Source organism: Monocercomonoides exilis, assembly GCF_001643675.1.
Source record: "Monocercomonoides exilis strain PA203 chromosome Unknown scaffold11-1913109, whole genome shotgun sequence".
Classification (NCBI taxonomy): Eukaryota; Preaxostyla; order Oxymonadida; family Polymastigidae; genus Monocercomonoides; species Monocercomonoides exilis.
In genome coordinates, this window is record NW_027150556.1 from 1,640,408 (window position 1) to 1,655,789 (window position 15,382).

A 15,382-nucleotide genomic window follows, 5' to 3' on the forward strand; every position below is an offset into this window, starting at 1 on the left:
ATGTAATTGAGTATCATAAACCAAAGTCCACGTTTTCCGAATCTGTTCCTCTGAAATATAGTAATCCTCTAATTTATCAAAAATATATATTTCAAAGTTTTGATTTTTAAAACAGAAAAATAAATATGAAGTGAAATGTTTCGTAAGTGTCAATAGTTTCATTAAATTGATTTAATTTCTATTTCTCATAAATAATACACCAGAATGCTTTACAAATGAAATGTGAGTTATGAATCAATTGAAGTTGTAGTGTTTGGATTTAATGACCGCCTCTTCCTCTTCCTCTTGTTGTTCTACCTCTTCCTCTTCCTCTTCCCCGTCCCATTTCTAAAAATAAAACAAATTTCAAAAAATTATCACAAAATAAGTAATGAAACAAATTATTTCAATTTCATACCGTCTCTTGTTCGAGACTTTTGTGGCATTTCTTCAACAAGCAATGTCTCGATATGTAATGTGTCTGGCAATATAACATATCTAATCGAATTACCACGTAATGTTATTGTATCTAATCTAATGGGATCTTGATTTCTCGCTGTAAATTTAACCGATTTCAAATGCATATTCATGCTTTGATCGACCCCTTTTGTAATAATGATGATCATAACGCATTAAAAGAATATATTCAAAAATGAAACATTGAATGATGGAAATGGTGGAAATGACATAAAATACAAAAATATCTTTAATAGCTAACCTGTAATTGTACCCTGAATGACAGCACCATTTTTCAATTCAACAGTTACACTTTCATTGTTGAGTTTTTGGAGAAATCTAACAAGTTTCATTTTAAAAACCTATTTAAGGTACAGATCAAAAGTCAAATTTATTTTTTTAAACACTAAAACTAACAATTTTTGAAATAAAAGTATAATATACATATAAATTCAAAATGAAATAATAAGATATAATATATTGAAATGAATGATGATGATCATCTTTTTTCGAGGCAAGCCAGTAATTCCCAAGCAGGGTTGCATATACTTTCTGATTTACTAACTGCAAGAGCACGAACAGTTTCTATTGGAACGGTTCCTTTAAGTGACTGACGTGTTGAGCTGGTGCCTTCTTCGAAGAGGGCGAGAAGGAGAAACAAAGAACGTTGAAGAATATCTTCACTTGAGTTTCTGTATCATTTGATTGAAAAATTAATAATTAAAGTTATTTTTTGATTCTTATCAAAAAAATAGAAAAGATGCAAACTCAAGAAGCAGAGCAGCGATTGGAATGATTCCTGTTTCGATGAGTGCTTTGTGGTTGGCTGAGTCACAAGAGAATTTTTCACATATGAAGCATAATTAGCATATTTTGAATAAAATGTTTCATAATAATATAAATTAATTAATAAATAAAAATCCCATTCACAAACCATCATAAAGCGCGAGGTGGTGCAAGACGACGAGGCTGTTCACGACGAGTGGGACAGAGTGTGTGTCTGGGTGGCAGAGGTTGGCAAGAAAGGGGATGATGGCGCTGAAGCGAGAGGGAAGCATCGTGGCGCGGTAGAGGAGAGCTAAGGTGAGGGCAGCTCGTTCGCGGATGAAGATGCAGGAGGAAGGGGGAAAGCCGAGGGAGAGGGGGGTGGAGTGGGCAGAGTGTGGCGAGGTGGATGAAGTGAGGGTGGGGGTGGGGGTGTTGGCGGTGGTGCCGGGGGAGGAGGTGATGGGAGATGAGGCTGATGATGATGGAAGTGAAGAAGAAGATGATGATGATGATGAAGGTTGCAAAGGAAGAGGAGGAGGAGGGCCAGCAGCAGTATTAGTAGCAGCAGCAGACGTGTGCTGAGGTTGTGATGCTTGCAGTTCTGGGTCGCATCTCTCGAAGAGTGCCCACAGCTTGTCAAAACCGCTTGCCTGTCTGATCCTTCGTCGGTATGGATGCAGCGCAAAGGGGTCGACTCTGTCGTGTCCAGCTGCAACGATGTTGAAGAGAGCAGCAATAGCATCACACACAATGTCGTGGTTGGGATGGTCTAACAAGCGAAGGAGCGTGGGAAACACCTCCAGCTCAGCCAGGGCGTGCTTCTGGTCGTGTGTGGTGTTGAATGTCAGCTCGTACAGCACAGCCACGTAGATGCGGCGGATTTCAGAGAGGCGGCGGTTCTTGTGGAGCAGCACGTCGCACACGAACTGCACGACCCCTGCTTCTAAGGCTGGCTGCACAGCAAGCGCCTTGTCGGCGAAGAGGGAGAGGATGATGGAGCAGACGAGCTCGGCGGTGTGGGTGTTCAGCTGCGGCGGAGGGGAAGAGGCGAGCGAAATGTCGTTGTTGAGGAGAGAAGGGGCGGGAGAGGAGACGGCTGGTGAATGAAGAGCAGAGGAGAGGCCGGGTGTGAGGGGAGGGATGATGCCGTCGCTGGTGGCAATGGCAGAGTGAGGTGAGCCAGATGATGATGATGAAGATGATGAGGAAGAAGAAGAAGAGGAAGAAGAGGATGATGAAGATGAAGATGAAGATGAATAAGACAAAGCGGGTGTGTGTGGGAAGAGGCGGAAGAGGGCGGGGAAGATGCCTGCTGAAATGAGCTGGCATCTCACATCGGCTGAGGTGGAAGGCAAGTGAAGTGCAAAAGTGGCGAGGGCGGTTGTCACAACTGCCTCGTTTATGTCGCTGGTGTTGTAGTCGAAAATAAAGTGAATGATTTCATTCAGAGTTTGAGATAAGAGAGGAAGTGTCGTTTAGCAGTGGGTGTTTGAATGGTTATTTTGTATTCATGTATTGTGCAAGTTTTTAATATGTTCAGTTAAAAATAAATAAATAAAATAAAATAATTCATTCAAAGTGAAAAGTTATGACAGTGAAGAAAAAATAAACACAAATTCATGAGTAATATTTTTAAAAGGAAATAAAAAGAGAAAAAGAGAAAGATACCTCAAACGTGCAACTGCAACAACCGGATCGCCAAAAGGCGATGCAATTGGGGTGAATGTGGAGGAAGGATAGGACGGCACCAGCTCGTCAGGCGCACCAGAGGCACTCAGAAACGGCGAGGCTGTGGAAGACGACGAAGCACCAGCCAGCCCGCCTGTGGCTGCAGACCCAGGCGCAAGCGGCTCCAAGCCTCTTTGATGCAAGCCGACTGACGGAGACGAGCTTGTTCTCTGAACAGGTCGCGAGAGCGAAATAACCTTCAGAACATGAGGAATCCCACGACTTATAAATACACCTCGAATTTCAATGATATGATGTGGCTCAGATTTTCTGCAAAAATCTATCATTTCTGTAGCACCTGCAGGAAGCATAAGTCGAACAGGTTCTTCAATTGGAACGCCATAATTGAGTACAGAAGGAACCAGACGCAAAGAAAAACTTGCTCCATATTCTGAATGTGTCGGTAAATCTTTAAAATCAATTATTGATCCCAAAAGCAGAATTGCTCGATTCTTTCAAAAATAAAAAAAATGTTTATTGAATATAATAATTTTTTAAATGTTAATTTATGTTCAAACTTTAAAAAGTTTTTCGAAATAAAAATCAGGAAGGGCCAGTCCCAGTTTTGAAAAGAGATTAGATACTGCATGATATGTAAGAGTGTAATCTGGTTGATATTTATCATTAAGAGGTAAAAGTTGAAAGCAAATATCAGTTCCTAAAATAAAAAAATATTTTATCATGGAAACAAGAAATATTTTAAATAGGCATGAAATTTTAAAATCGTGCCTTCAACTGTTAATCGTGCTCTATATTTTGTTTTTTGTCCAATTTTAAGGCTTGTTCCATAACTTTGTATGATTTCTTTTGTTGTTGAAAGCTTGATGTCAGAGTCAAAATCAGGGGAATAAAGAGAAGCCATATGCACTGTAACAAATGTGTCTGTAATTTCTTTAATTGTCCCCTTCCAGTCAACAATTTTTCCGTCAATAAGTCGAGCGTTTTGCTCAAGTTTCCGTTTGGAAAGAGATACAGAACAATGTGCAAGATAATCTGCCCACGTAAATAATATTGTACTGTTATAATTTCCTTGGGAAGGAGCCGCTGGAGCCGGTCCCTGTGGCTCAAGAGACCAAGAAATCATAACGTGGGAATATTTGATCAGTGATGTGTATTCTTTTTTTCATTCTTTTCTCTATATTTTCAGTTCTTAACAAATCGCTGTTTTTATCAAGTCATCATGTCTAGAAAAAGTTTAATTGTTTTAAAAAGTTTTCTTATATATCTGAATGTGCTTGGATTATTTGATAATCAATAACAAATTTCAAAATATAAATTTTCATCACGAGCATTAAGATAGATTCGAGGATGATTTTTATTTGATTGAAAATGAAAAACTATTTTTCAAATTTGAAATTTTCATATTTGACAATTTAAAAATTATTATGATAATAATTTGAAATCTTTTTCAAAATTTCATTTATGAAATTTTTAATTTTCCACAATCTGCCACTTTCAGAAAACAAAATTTTTTACAAAAAAAGAGCAAATTGGTGAATATTTTAGAATATCATGTATTTTCATTTTAATGAATTGCTTTGTGCATGGACTTTTTGACAGAAAAATTTGCTTTTTAAGGGAGACTTTTTTTTTTCATTGAATAAATTCTACGTCACAATCTGTCTTGTTGTTGATCGAATAATGCCCACAAACACATAAATATTATTGATAAAAATACATCTGTGACATGATAAGTTATAAAATCATTTGTCTGTCACAAAAAAAAAAAAAGAAAAAAGAAAAGAAAATTAACAAAATTAATTTTTATTGAAACAAAATAAAAAGTATGAAAGCTAAAACTTCTAAATATTTAAAAAAACACTTTGAATAAGATTTGAGAATATTATGTGAAATTTTAATCATTTTCCCTTTTATCAGTGACGGCCAATGACAATTTGTGACAAAATAATGCCACAACTGACATTTACTGTCAAAAAAAAAAAAAAAATACTTGATTATCTTTATTAAAAAAAATGGCTGACACTTTTTGAAATCAAACTATCGTTCGAGTTTTGATCAATAGTTTTATCTCAATGGGATTAGTGTCTAAATTTGTTTCTGCAATAACAACATCATGAACAAAAAGTGTTCACTATTTCAACGCATTTTCTTCAAAATCCCATTGAGAACAATATTTCGATAAAATATCGAACGAAAGTTTGATGGTTGGTAGATAACCCGGGTAACTTATCATTCATCGAAAACATTTATTAAAATAAGATATAATGAAATGTTCTGTGTGAATGAATGAAAAAACTTAATCGAAAGTGAAAATTCAGCACTTCGAGTAATCAATAAAGTGGGTTTTGTTGATGGAAGCTTCGCAACATTCAACAGGAGATGTTTCACTGAGGCTTTTCAGGACAATTTCAGGATTTAAGGGCCAAATGCCAGAAACTCTGAAAGATGCTTCAATGGTAGATGGCTTTAATGCTTCTGATAATGCTTCTTTGAGTTTTTTGATGAAGTTGGATCTGTTTGATACTGCATTGCTTCGCACAAAGTCTGTTTCAGTAGTGTAAATAATTATCTTTATGTTTGCATTGACATATTTATCTAATAGCTGGACGATGTGAGAGGTGTGCGAAGGAGGAAACACAATATCGATCCTATTTTCCTTTGCCAGTTCCAAAACATCTTTGTTCGTGTGTGTTGTTGCACCATCCATATGCAGGCATGCATGAAAGTTAGATAATCCCATTAGTTTTCTTCTTCTATCAATTGAATCAACAACAACAAATTTGAATAGGTTAAAAAATAAAGAAGAATCCATTCCTTTCTTTGTGGTGGAAGTGAAAACAAAGTTGTCGGAGTTGGCCTGTGCATATTCCTGAGGAAGAAATGTAGAATGGCTGATCACAGAAGTCTTGCAATGTTCTCCGTCTGCAGAAATAAGAAATAGCAAAGAAATTGATGGAGGAAGAGGTGCTTCTTGAGAAATTGGGCTGGGACAATCCGGCAGAGTAACTATCTTCGTTGATTCAGTTGTGACTCTTTTGATGTGAGTTTCATCCAGATTAAATATTTATTGTGGAATACAATTCTTCTTCTTATTTTATTCTTCCAAATCTTCAAAAAAATGACGCAAAATGAGCCTTGTTGAGTGTTCGATTCAATTTATTGGAAGTTTTGCAGGCTTTTTAAATGAAGATCCTTTTATTTTGGAAATAAAAGAAAAACCCCATTTTTTATTCACAGCCTTTTTATTAACGCTTTCGTTCTTTTTTGAAGAAGAAATGAAACAAGCCTATTTATAATAAAAAACTTATTAAATAATTGAAATAATAACATTCAAACTGCATTTGTGCATTGGTTTGCAGTTGTTCTTTTAAGATGGTGTAAATCATTTTTTATTTGCATTGATATTCCATCGCGATACTTTTTTCTGATTTTCCAGGGTCTTCCGTTTATTCCGACGTCTCAATGTTCAATTTTCGCCTTAACAGCTCTGTAGTGTGCACTCTTCGAAATCAATCCTGCCTTGAACACATCTGATGATCTGAAACCTTCTTTTTGGATTATTTTTAGGATTCTTAACTGCCTTGTCGAATTCTTTCTATATTCAGACGAAGAAAGAAAAAATATAAATCTGCGAAGGTGAAATTTCTCTCGTTGTTTTTTCATAACAACACACAAAGTGGGTGATCTTTAAGAAAATTTCCCGGGTTGTCTGCTTTTTCCCGGATTATCAACCAACTAGATTTCAAAAAGGATCAGCCAAATGATTTTTTCAAAATAATTAGTATAGAAATTTATATATTTTCAAATTAATTATCACAATAATGAAGAGTGAAAAATTATTATCAGTAGCCATTTTTGGCAAATCAAATATATCTTGTCAGTCATTTTGTCATAGTTTCAATTTTCTTTTGTTATGCCACAGAGGTGTACTAGACCTATCATTAAAATAACCTTTGACAGTTTATATTTTCATATATTACTTTCTCAACTTACTATTTCAGCTTTTGTTGAGACTTTTCGTTCAATAATTAAGAAAAAAAAATGAATTATTAGTGCATTTTTGCTCATTTTCATAATTGCTTTGAACAAACACGAAAACAATAATTTCATTATTTCATAAATTATTACGATTCAATTTTTAATGGTTAGTTGGAAGTTGCCAAAAAATAAAATCCAGAAAAAAAAGTTAGCTTTTTAAGATTATTGTTGAAATGGAAAAGCTCAACCCACAAAAATGAAGTGTCTTCTCTTTCCTCTGTGAGGAAACAAAAATCAAGAACACAGACTAACACATAACCCTCCAACACCTTGATTTCTTCATTCATTATCGTTTTCTTCCAAACATTCACTTTTTTCTTTTCTTTTTTCATTTTCTCTCTGTTATTTCACTCCCACCCACACTCTCATTCCCACTTCCACATCTGCCGCTGTCTTCTAATCCGATTGCATCCGAAACAGTGAAAGTCGCCATGCTTGCCGGACAGTATCGGATGAATTCTCGCTTCAGGTCTCTCAGCCGTGGGCGGTTTTCTGCATCAAACTGCAGCATGCTGCACACTGCATCTCGCAGCTGGCTGTTCTCAACAACTCCCATGTTCGGCAATCCTCTTTCTTTGATCATCCACCCAGCCATCTCTGCCTCATACTCCCCAAACGGCACCTTCAGCGTCAGACACTCCCACAGCATCATCCCAATCGAAAACACAGTTGTTTTCTTTGTTGCTCCCATTTTATTATTCATCAACAATTCAGGTGCCTTCCATCGCATGCACTCCTTCCTGTTGTCATCTTCATCCTCAAACGCTGAAGAGGGCAGAGAGTCTCTATCATCATCGCTGGCAGATGTCGCAACAGTTGATGATGAGATGGATGATGAGTCTGAATCTGAGTCTGACGAGCAGTCTGAGTGCATCGCTATTGTGATCACCATGTGCTCAGAGAACAGAACAATGTGCGGACTCAGATTCGCAAGAGAAGAAAGAGGGTTTTCCATTTCGTCAAATGAGTGGAGTGCACCGTTCGCCACCCAGAACAGGATCTGTGCTCCGGTCAGCTCCCTCTCCTGAAGAGTGCCAATCGCCATCTCCTTCTTCTCGTTCCTCCCATGCAGCAGCATGAACAGCGAATCCCTCAAGTCCACAATCAACTTCTCGTGAGGAACTGAGCATGCCATTGCATCCACCAGATTCGACATCGACGAGGTGGTTGGACATAGATCCTCCCCTCTAACAAATGTTGAATCTGAATCAGTTGTTGATGTGGATGAAGTGGAAGAGATGGATGGTGAAGGTGATCTCTTTCTTGTTTCATCTTCTTCCTCTTTGTCATCCACTTTCTCCAACATCCACTCCGGGATCTTGTCTGAATCTCTCCCAAGGATGTATTCAGTTGAGTCACTCTCAGATAGAAGATGCTCTGATGACTCCGAATGTTCCATATTCCTCTCATATATTCTCTTCTTAATCCTCTCATCATTCTTCTTCTCTGCTTCCCTCTCTGCTCTCCTCCATCTCTCTTCAGGTGACATTTCCATCGTCATCATCTCAATCAGCTTTGGATCCTTTTTCACCGTATCCTCCACAATGATCTCCAATTCTTCTGTTCTTCTCTTTTGTTTTCTCCATCTTATTGTAACAATAATTGAAATAATCAGAACAATCAAAAGAATGACAACAAGTACAATCACAATAATTGGCCATATCGATCTTTCTTTCTTTTCTCCTTTAACAACTCTTTCATTTCCACTTGTTTGTGCTTCGCTTTTGTTCTTCAGAACGAATGATTCTGTTGATGAAGCAGAATCAACTTTACCAAAAAGGATGCACATGCTCACTTCTGTCTCTTCTCTCACTTTCTCCAATTCTGAAGATGAAATAATTGAATGAATTTCATTCTCTGAAGCATAACAATCTTCATCAATTCCCTTTCTCACTATTTCCTCTTCATCTCCATTTTTCATGCAAATCTTCACAGACAAATCACATGGCAGAAGCAGCTTCCCATGAATGATCAACTCCAATTCACCTGATGGCTGGGTTGCATTCTTCACATCCTCCAGAACAGGAATAAAGAATGGTGATGCTCTTTCAGCTGCTATCCCTCCCAATTTGCATCCTTCATCCAATATCCAAAGTGATGCGTTTTTCTCTATTCCATCTCCCCCTTTCACACTCACAACATTCAATTCGCCATTCTCTGTGCAGATCGCATTCCTTCGAGCTGATGGATATCCCTCAATGAATGGATTATTGTTCTCGAATTCTCCCTTTTCAATCGTCAAACAACCTCCACTCACCCACAATCCACCTGCTTTGCTATTTCTGATTATTGTTTCCCTCATCTCCACATTGCTGTTTTCAGCATCAATCAATGATCCATTCCATCCACAGATCTCTTTCCTGTTCATTTTCACATTTGTTTTTTCTCTCCCTTCGCCATTCCCTTCTCCATCAAATGCACATGCCTCAATCCTCACTGCTCTGCCTTCTCTTATCTGAATCATGTTTCCTTTCTCCTTCGAATTTGTGAATTTGCTAAATGAGCAGTTCACTGTTCTCACATCCTCTTCTGCTCCTTCAACCTTCATTGCACTTCCTCCTTTCATCAACGAAATATTATTGGCTTTCATTTCTTTCATCTCCACCTCTGCCTTTCCTCCCACAACAATTGAATCTCCTTCACATTTTATATTTGAAATGCTTATTTCAAACATCTCAACTTTTCCTTCACTGCAAAATGACAGAAGTGGCACAACCGAATGAATTCCACTGAACGATGATTCACTCATCTTCAGCTCTCCACTCTCCACGCTCACAATCGTGTTCTTTATCGCTTGCTCATTCCTTATTGAACTGAACCAGCACACTGAAATCTCCAATCTCCCATTCTTCTCTTTCAGAACGTTCTCATGATTCCCTTCAAATGTCTCCCCAAACACAAATCTGCATTTCTCAACAATGCACTCATTCACAAACACAGCCACACTCCTTTCATTCACAATTTCTTCAATTTTTTCTTTAAAATAAATTGTTGCCGAAGCTTTCATCATTGAAGTTATTCTCATATCTCCAATCTGACACTCACCACCAATCACGCATTCTCCATCGATCCACAACACATTCATAAGATTCTTTTCGATGTGCTTCACACTGCAGCTGACGCTCTGGCATGGATTGCTCTGCGCTCCGCACTGTCTGCTGTCATTTCCATTCACGCTCAAAAACACCTGGGCAGAGTAATAAAATGTGATCAGCGGAATTAGATCAACATCAACTTTATCGACATCATCCCTCCCACATATTGAGTTGTTCGACTTCAAAGCATCTTGGCTGAAGTCCAGCACAAACAGTGTTTCATTCACCTGTTCTGTAATCGAAAAACAATTTATGAACACATCCTTTCCCACAAAAGCATCATTCATCACAAATCGGATGTTCTCCACCTTCAATCCAAGTGGTGGTACAGTTGCGGGATTTGCTTCAACATTCGGGTCAAGTGAATCAATCATCATGCCTCCACCTCTTCCAAATCCTGTTGAGCACTCACACATCACAAACGAGCATCCACTCACTTTCAGATCTGATTCTCCACTCTTTAGACACATCTTCACTCCTCCACCTTCCTCACTCCTCATGCTCGTGCACTTCGTTAGCACACACCCTTCCATAACACATTTAACACCAATAGAGAACGAGTCCACACACACAACACACACTCTATTCTCCTCACTTGTGATGTTTGTGAATGAAGAGTAATTCATCCTTATCATTGTCTTTGTATTTCTTATTCCTCTTTCACTCAACCTGTTTGATTGTGTTTCCTCTTCCAGAGAAATCAAACTTCTTCCAGAAATGGATGTATCAGTTATTGTGACATTCACCATATCAATCGCTTCCACTTCTGGCATAAACTCCAAAAACCCTTTTACCAGAGTGAATTGACTAAGTGAACAATCCTCAATCGTGATGAATCCCCTACACGCCTTCAAAATACAATATTTCGTCTTTTTCTCTTTATCTTCACAAGCAAACGAACAGCTCATAATTGATAGAGTTGCTGAGGAGGATGGTGATGACTCTGAGTGAATGAGTGATGAATGCTTCCCCAATTCACTCGGCAAATTTAATGATAAGTTAACGAATGAAAGATGAACATCTGATGCTATCATTGACTCTTCATCTCCTTCCGCATCCATTTCACTCACTCTCAAAATACTTCCTTTCTCTTCTCCTTCAATCTTCACAACTGGTGTGTTTGATGATGATGATGATGATGAAGAAAATGACATTGAATTTCGAAGCAATCCTGAACCAAAAATAATGATCTTTGATTCTTCTGTTTCAAGTGTTGAGAATCTCAATGAAACAAGATGATCAATTGATGAACATGGAGCAACTGAATACCCACACCCGCTGAAGTCCCCTCCTTTCTCAACTGAAACAAACCCATCCCCACTCCAATTATCCCACAAATACACAACAAGTGGAATCACATATCCCTCTCCTGTTGTCTTCCTCTCCCATCCACACAACTCATCCAATGATCCCAACTCCTCTGAACTCATCTCCCATTTGAAGTTCTCTTTATTCACAATCTCGATCAGATCCCAACCTGAAACAAACACATTCTTTCCTTTCCAGGCATTGCATCCTTCAAATTCCATTCCTTCTATCACAAATGATCCAATTTCTTCTGGAAATCTCACAAACATCCCTCCTCCCATTCCTTTTCCTCCTTCCTCAACATCCTCTCTTGGCACTTTACATCCTGACAATTTCACATTTTTCATTTCCATACTCCCTCCATTCCCCACTGATATCATAATTCCTCCTCCTTTTATCCCATTTCCACCTGAACACACTGATGACAAATTGCATTCTTCAATTTTTGTACTTCCTCCTTCTTTAATCTCAACATTCAAGCATCCTCCTCCATTCCCACATGTCACTTCCACTTCACTAACTCTGCTGTTCAATATCTCCAATTTCACTCCATTTGTCATCGTTATTGGTGATTTTCCATTCATTGTCACTGGTCCTTCCATCACAAATCCATCAACAATCAGATTCCCTCCTGCCATGTCAATGATGCTGTATCCTATCTTTCCATCGGTCAATGCCCCACTTTCAAATGAGATTGAACAGCTGGTGATTGTGATTGTTGATGATGAGGAGTGAATAAATGAACTTCTCCTTCCATTCATATCTTCATTCAACACAAATAACAAATTACTCATTTCAAGTGATTTAATACATTCAATAAGACTGTTTTGATTCATTGATCCTTCATCACTCACATCCACTCTCATCCCCTCTTTTTCCACTGTTTTTATTTTTCCTGATAGACTCACATCACGCGAAGCCACTTTCATTTCATTCTTTAATGAAGACACAGAAGCAACTTCGATTTCATGAATGTTGATGTTCGCTCTCTGACTCACGCAATAGTCAATCGTCAGACACCCAAACTTCTCGAATCCACATCGGCTGTGATCCAGTGACCATTCTCCACTTCCATCAACAATCAGCTTTGATCCCATTGAACACAAATACACAAACAGTGGAATCACTTCGTCTTCTTTCCCATCCTCGCTTCCACTCAGCCTCAACACATCTGAAGGAGTGGTTGTTGAGTCAAAAAATTCAAATGTGTTTGTATTCACTTTTGACTCAAGCAATATCCCTGAACTGCATGATACAAACACATCCTTCCCATATGATGCCACATTCTCCTTCACTTTCGAAAACTCAACATTCTGCCCAATTGTCAATAAGCATTCCTCGCTTTCCATCTCCACAAATAATCCTCCTCCTCTCCCTTCTTTTCCTTCAACATTCACAGCCTCACATCCATCAATCACACATGCTCCATTCACCACAACTTCCCCATCACCAGCTAAACAAACGCAAATTCCTCCTCCACATCCATTGCTTGAAAAACAGTTAGAAAGACAACCGCCATTAATATCTAACCTATTGTCTTGACCCAAATGTCCTTCAATAACACTTCCGTTCCCGACATGTCTTGTTATTTGCGTGAATTCAACATTTTGGAAAGAAATTTGAAAGGTTGCACCTCCAATAAGACTTATCACTGCACACGATTGTTGAGTTATTGATGTTATCAACACAGACAAAAATGTTACGTTTCCAGTTCTAATCGACATTATTGGACTAGAGAATGGACACTCAACAATGTTATTTGATGAAGTAATTTTGCAAGATTGCAGTTGCAATATTCCATTTTCTTCACTAATTGAAAATAATTGTCCAGAATTTGAAGCATTTGCATTTCGTTTCCAACACATATCACAAAACGAACAATTACCACTTGTTATGTCAATAAGACATAATGAATCCACTAAAAAGTCAATAATATTTGTTTCATTCATACCCTCTCCTTTCATTGACACGTTCAAATCGTTTATTTGAATAAATGTCTCTAAATATGTTCCTGACTTTATTTCCACTTGAACTAATGCGAGTGTTGAATCAGCGACTTTCGAAAAAAAACCAATTGTCTTACAACTTCTTCCCAACTCTGACAAAGTATCTTTTGATCCACAGGCAAGATGATCAATGCCGTCACTTGAATCAACAATAATTGGACTAAAATAAATCTGTGGAATCCAGAGACTGCAATCAGTCGAACCTTTCATCACTCTGTTTGGTCTTTGGTCAGTTAAACTTCTACAAAGAATGAAGCTGCTTTTATCAACATTGTCCCATCCACTGTGAATATAGACATCATGTCCACCTTGTGCAGCATAATTTTTTTCAAAGAAACAGAAAGATACAGTTGATGGATTCTGTCCGCTATCAGTATCCCAAGAAATACCTCCTCCATAATTTTCGCTTTGACCTCCGCTAAAAAGACAATCTTTAATTGTGGCAGGAGATTTGTTCTGTATTCCTATTCCACAACCTCCAAAATATGATGTCGTTTTTTTTATATTATTTTGAAATAAACACGACTCAACAAATGGACTTATCTCAAGTCTTTGCAAAAAACATCCAGCTCCAATATGGCTTGTTATGCACGAGGAAAAATTTGAATTTCTGATAAATCCATTTTTCATTGGATTGCAGTAAAACCCTCCTCCAGATGCTGAAGAACTGCATTCAATGAATGAACAGTAGTCAACAGTTATGTCTGCATTTCTATTTGTTACGGCTATACCTCCTCCGCAAAAACTTTCACACTTAATAAATGAACACTGCCTTGCAACCAAAGAGCCACCTGACGTAAAATATATAGCACCGCCATAGTCGCTTTCTGATCGAAGTTTAAAGAAACTGCAATCTTCAAAAGATGCATTTCCCGATGGAATTGGCTCTCTTTCCATTGCATCATTTCCAGAAATGTTTAAGTTTGACGCTCTGATGCAAACAGTGAAAGTTGAGTTTTCGCAAAAAAAATCATCACATTGATTCATTAATCCTTTTACAATTCCTCCATTGAAAGGTGATTCAACTCTGTTGAAAGCGCAATTCAAAACTTCATCAAATCTTTTGAACGAATGACCATAATTAATTAACGAATCTCTGCAATATCTTGTTAAGTTTGAAAAGAAAGTGTTTTGAACTTCAACGTTGACAAAACTACTCGAAGAAATGAATGGATTACAAGAGCCTAATGCAATAGAATTAAATTCACAATCTTTCACAGTCACAAGACCAGAAGAAAAAGGTTCTGTTTTTTCATTCGAAATAGAAACAATTGAATCAAATGTTTGGTCACAATGTTTTATTAGTACAGTTGAGTTGCAAAGATATATCCTTCCGTTGTCTGTGTTAAAAATGGACCTTATTCTTTTGTCTTCCAAAAAAAAACAGCATTCAAACACTTCAAAGAACGACTGTTTTTCGATGCGAGCAAAAACGGGAATATTCAAAAGTTCAAAAAACAAATTTCTTGTCGAAACTGTCGAATTTTGTAAAAAGCAGAATTCTTTCGATATTCTTAAAGTTGAAACATGGGATAACTTCATTTCTCGAAATTCGTTTTGATTGATATTTGCAACATTAGTAGTTGATTTGCTTTTCGATATTTTCTGAAAATATCCACTTTGATCTGTTGCTTGGTGAAAAGAATCCACAATTTTCGAGTTTATTCCACATTTCTTTTCCGATGGTACCAACATAAGCCAATTTATATGAATAAACAGAATTATTAGCCAAATCATATGACTTTCTAAACAAAAAATAAATATTAGTAAGGGAACCGAATAGAAAAATACAAATAATGCTACATTCTTGATCTTTGTGATTGGTAATGTTTATTTGAGTCTGGCATAAAAAACCTCAAATTAAACATATTTTTAACAAACATAACAAATGAGTTCATTTTCCTTTGCTTTTCCATCGTGTTGCGACTTCATTCAAATAAATATATTTATTTCAAAAGAGATTGAAACAACGGAAGATTAATTAAAGAGCAGAAGAAAATCTTCAATATTGATTATAAACACTATCATTGCTGAAAAACGAGT

The 15,382-nt window shown here is 37.4% G+C and overlaps 3 protein-coding genes across 3 annotated transcripts; all 3 read right to left on the reverse strand.

The window, feature by feature from the left end:
- Nucleotides 1-72: 72 nt before the first annotated feature.
- MONOS_17282 (putative small nuclear ribonucleoprotein) lies at nucleotides 73-803 on the reverse strand. Its single transcript, XM_067870187.1, has 3 exons — nucleotides 698-803; nucleotides 398-583; nucleotides 73-327 (listed from the first exon to the last, which is right to left on the reverse strand). The coding sequence occupies exons 1-3, from the start codon at nucleotides 786-788 to the stop codon at nucleotides 260-262; spliced, it is 345 nt and encodes a 114-aa protein (XP_067731736.1). The 5' UTR covers nucleotides 789-803; the 3' UTR covers nucleotides 73-259.
- A 12-nt stretch (nucleotides 804-815) lies between these two features.
- MONOS_266 (uncharacterized protein) lies at nucleotides 816-4,037 on the reverse strand. Its single transcript, XM_067872595.1, has 7 exons — nucleotides 3,661-4,037; nucleotides 3,450-3,589; nucleotides 2,872-3,383; nucleotides 1,899-2,610; nucleotides 1,370-1,781; nucleotides 1,204-1,261; nucleotides 816-1,127 (listed from the first exon to the last, which is right to left on the reverse strand). The coding sequence occupies exons 1-7, from the start codon at nucleotides 4,013-4,015 to the stop codon at nucleotides 935-937; spliced, it is 2,382 nt and encodes a 793-aa protein (XP_067731737.1). The 5' UTR covers nucleotides 4,016-4,037; the 3' UTR covers nucleotides 816-934.
- Nucleotides 4,038-7,065: 3,028 nt separating this feature from the next.
- On the reverse strand, nucleotides 7,066-13,057 carry MONOS_265 (uncharacterized protein; the record flags this gene model as incomplete). Its single annotated transcript, XM_067872583.1, has 1 exon — nucleotides 7,066-13,057. One exon carries the CDS (start codon nucleotides 13,055-13,057, stop codon nucleotides 7,259-7,261), a length of 5,799 nt encoding a protein of 1,932 aa, XP_067731738.1. The 3' UTR covers nucleotides 7,066-7,258.
- Nucleotides 13,058-15,382: the final 2,325 nt, after the last annotated feature.

Bases quoted from the DNA above. Each gene is read 5' to 3' on its own strand.
- MONOS_266 (XM_067872595.1), bottom strand. From the start codon at position 4,015: ATGATTTCTTGGTCTCTTGAGCCACAGGGACCGGCTCCAGCGGCTCCT. The intron at 1,262-1,369 runs GTTTGTGAATGG...CTTGTGACTCAG, and splicing joins CCACCTCGCGCTTTATGATG to CCAACCACAAAGCACTCATC. The intron at 1,128-1,203 runs GTTTGCATCTTT...CAAATGATACAG, and splicing joins ATCGCTGCTCTGCTTCTTGA to AAACTCAAGTGAAGATATTC.
- MONOS_17282 (XM_067870187.1), bottom strand. From the start codon at position 788: ATGAAACTTGTTAGATTTCTCCAAAAACTCAACAATGAAAGTGTAACT. The intron at 584-697 runs GTTAGCTATTAA...TTATTACAAAAG, and splicing joins CATTCAGGGTACAATTACAG to GGGTCGATCAAAGCATGAAT. The intron at 328-397 runs GTATGAAATTGA...TTTTATTTTTAG, and splicing joins AAAGTCTCGAACAAGAGACG to AAATGGGACGGGGAAGAGGA.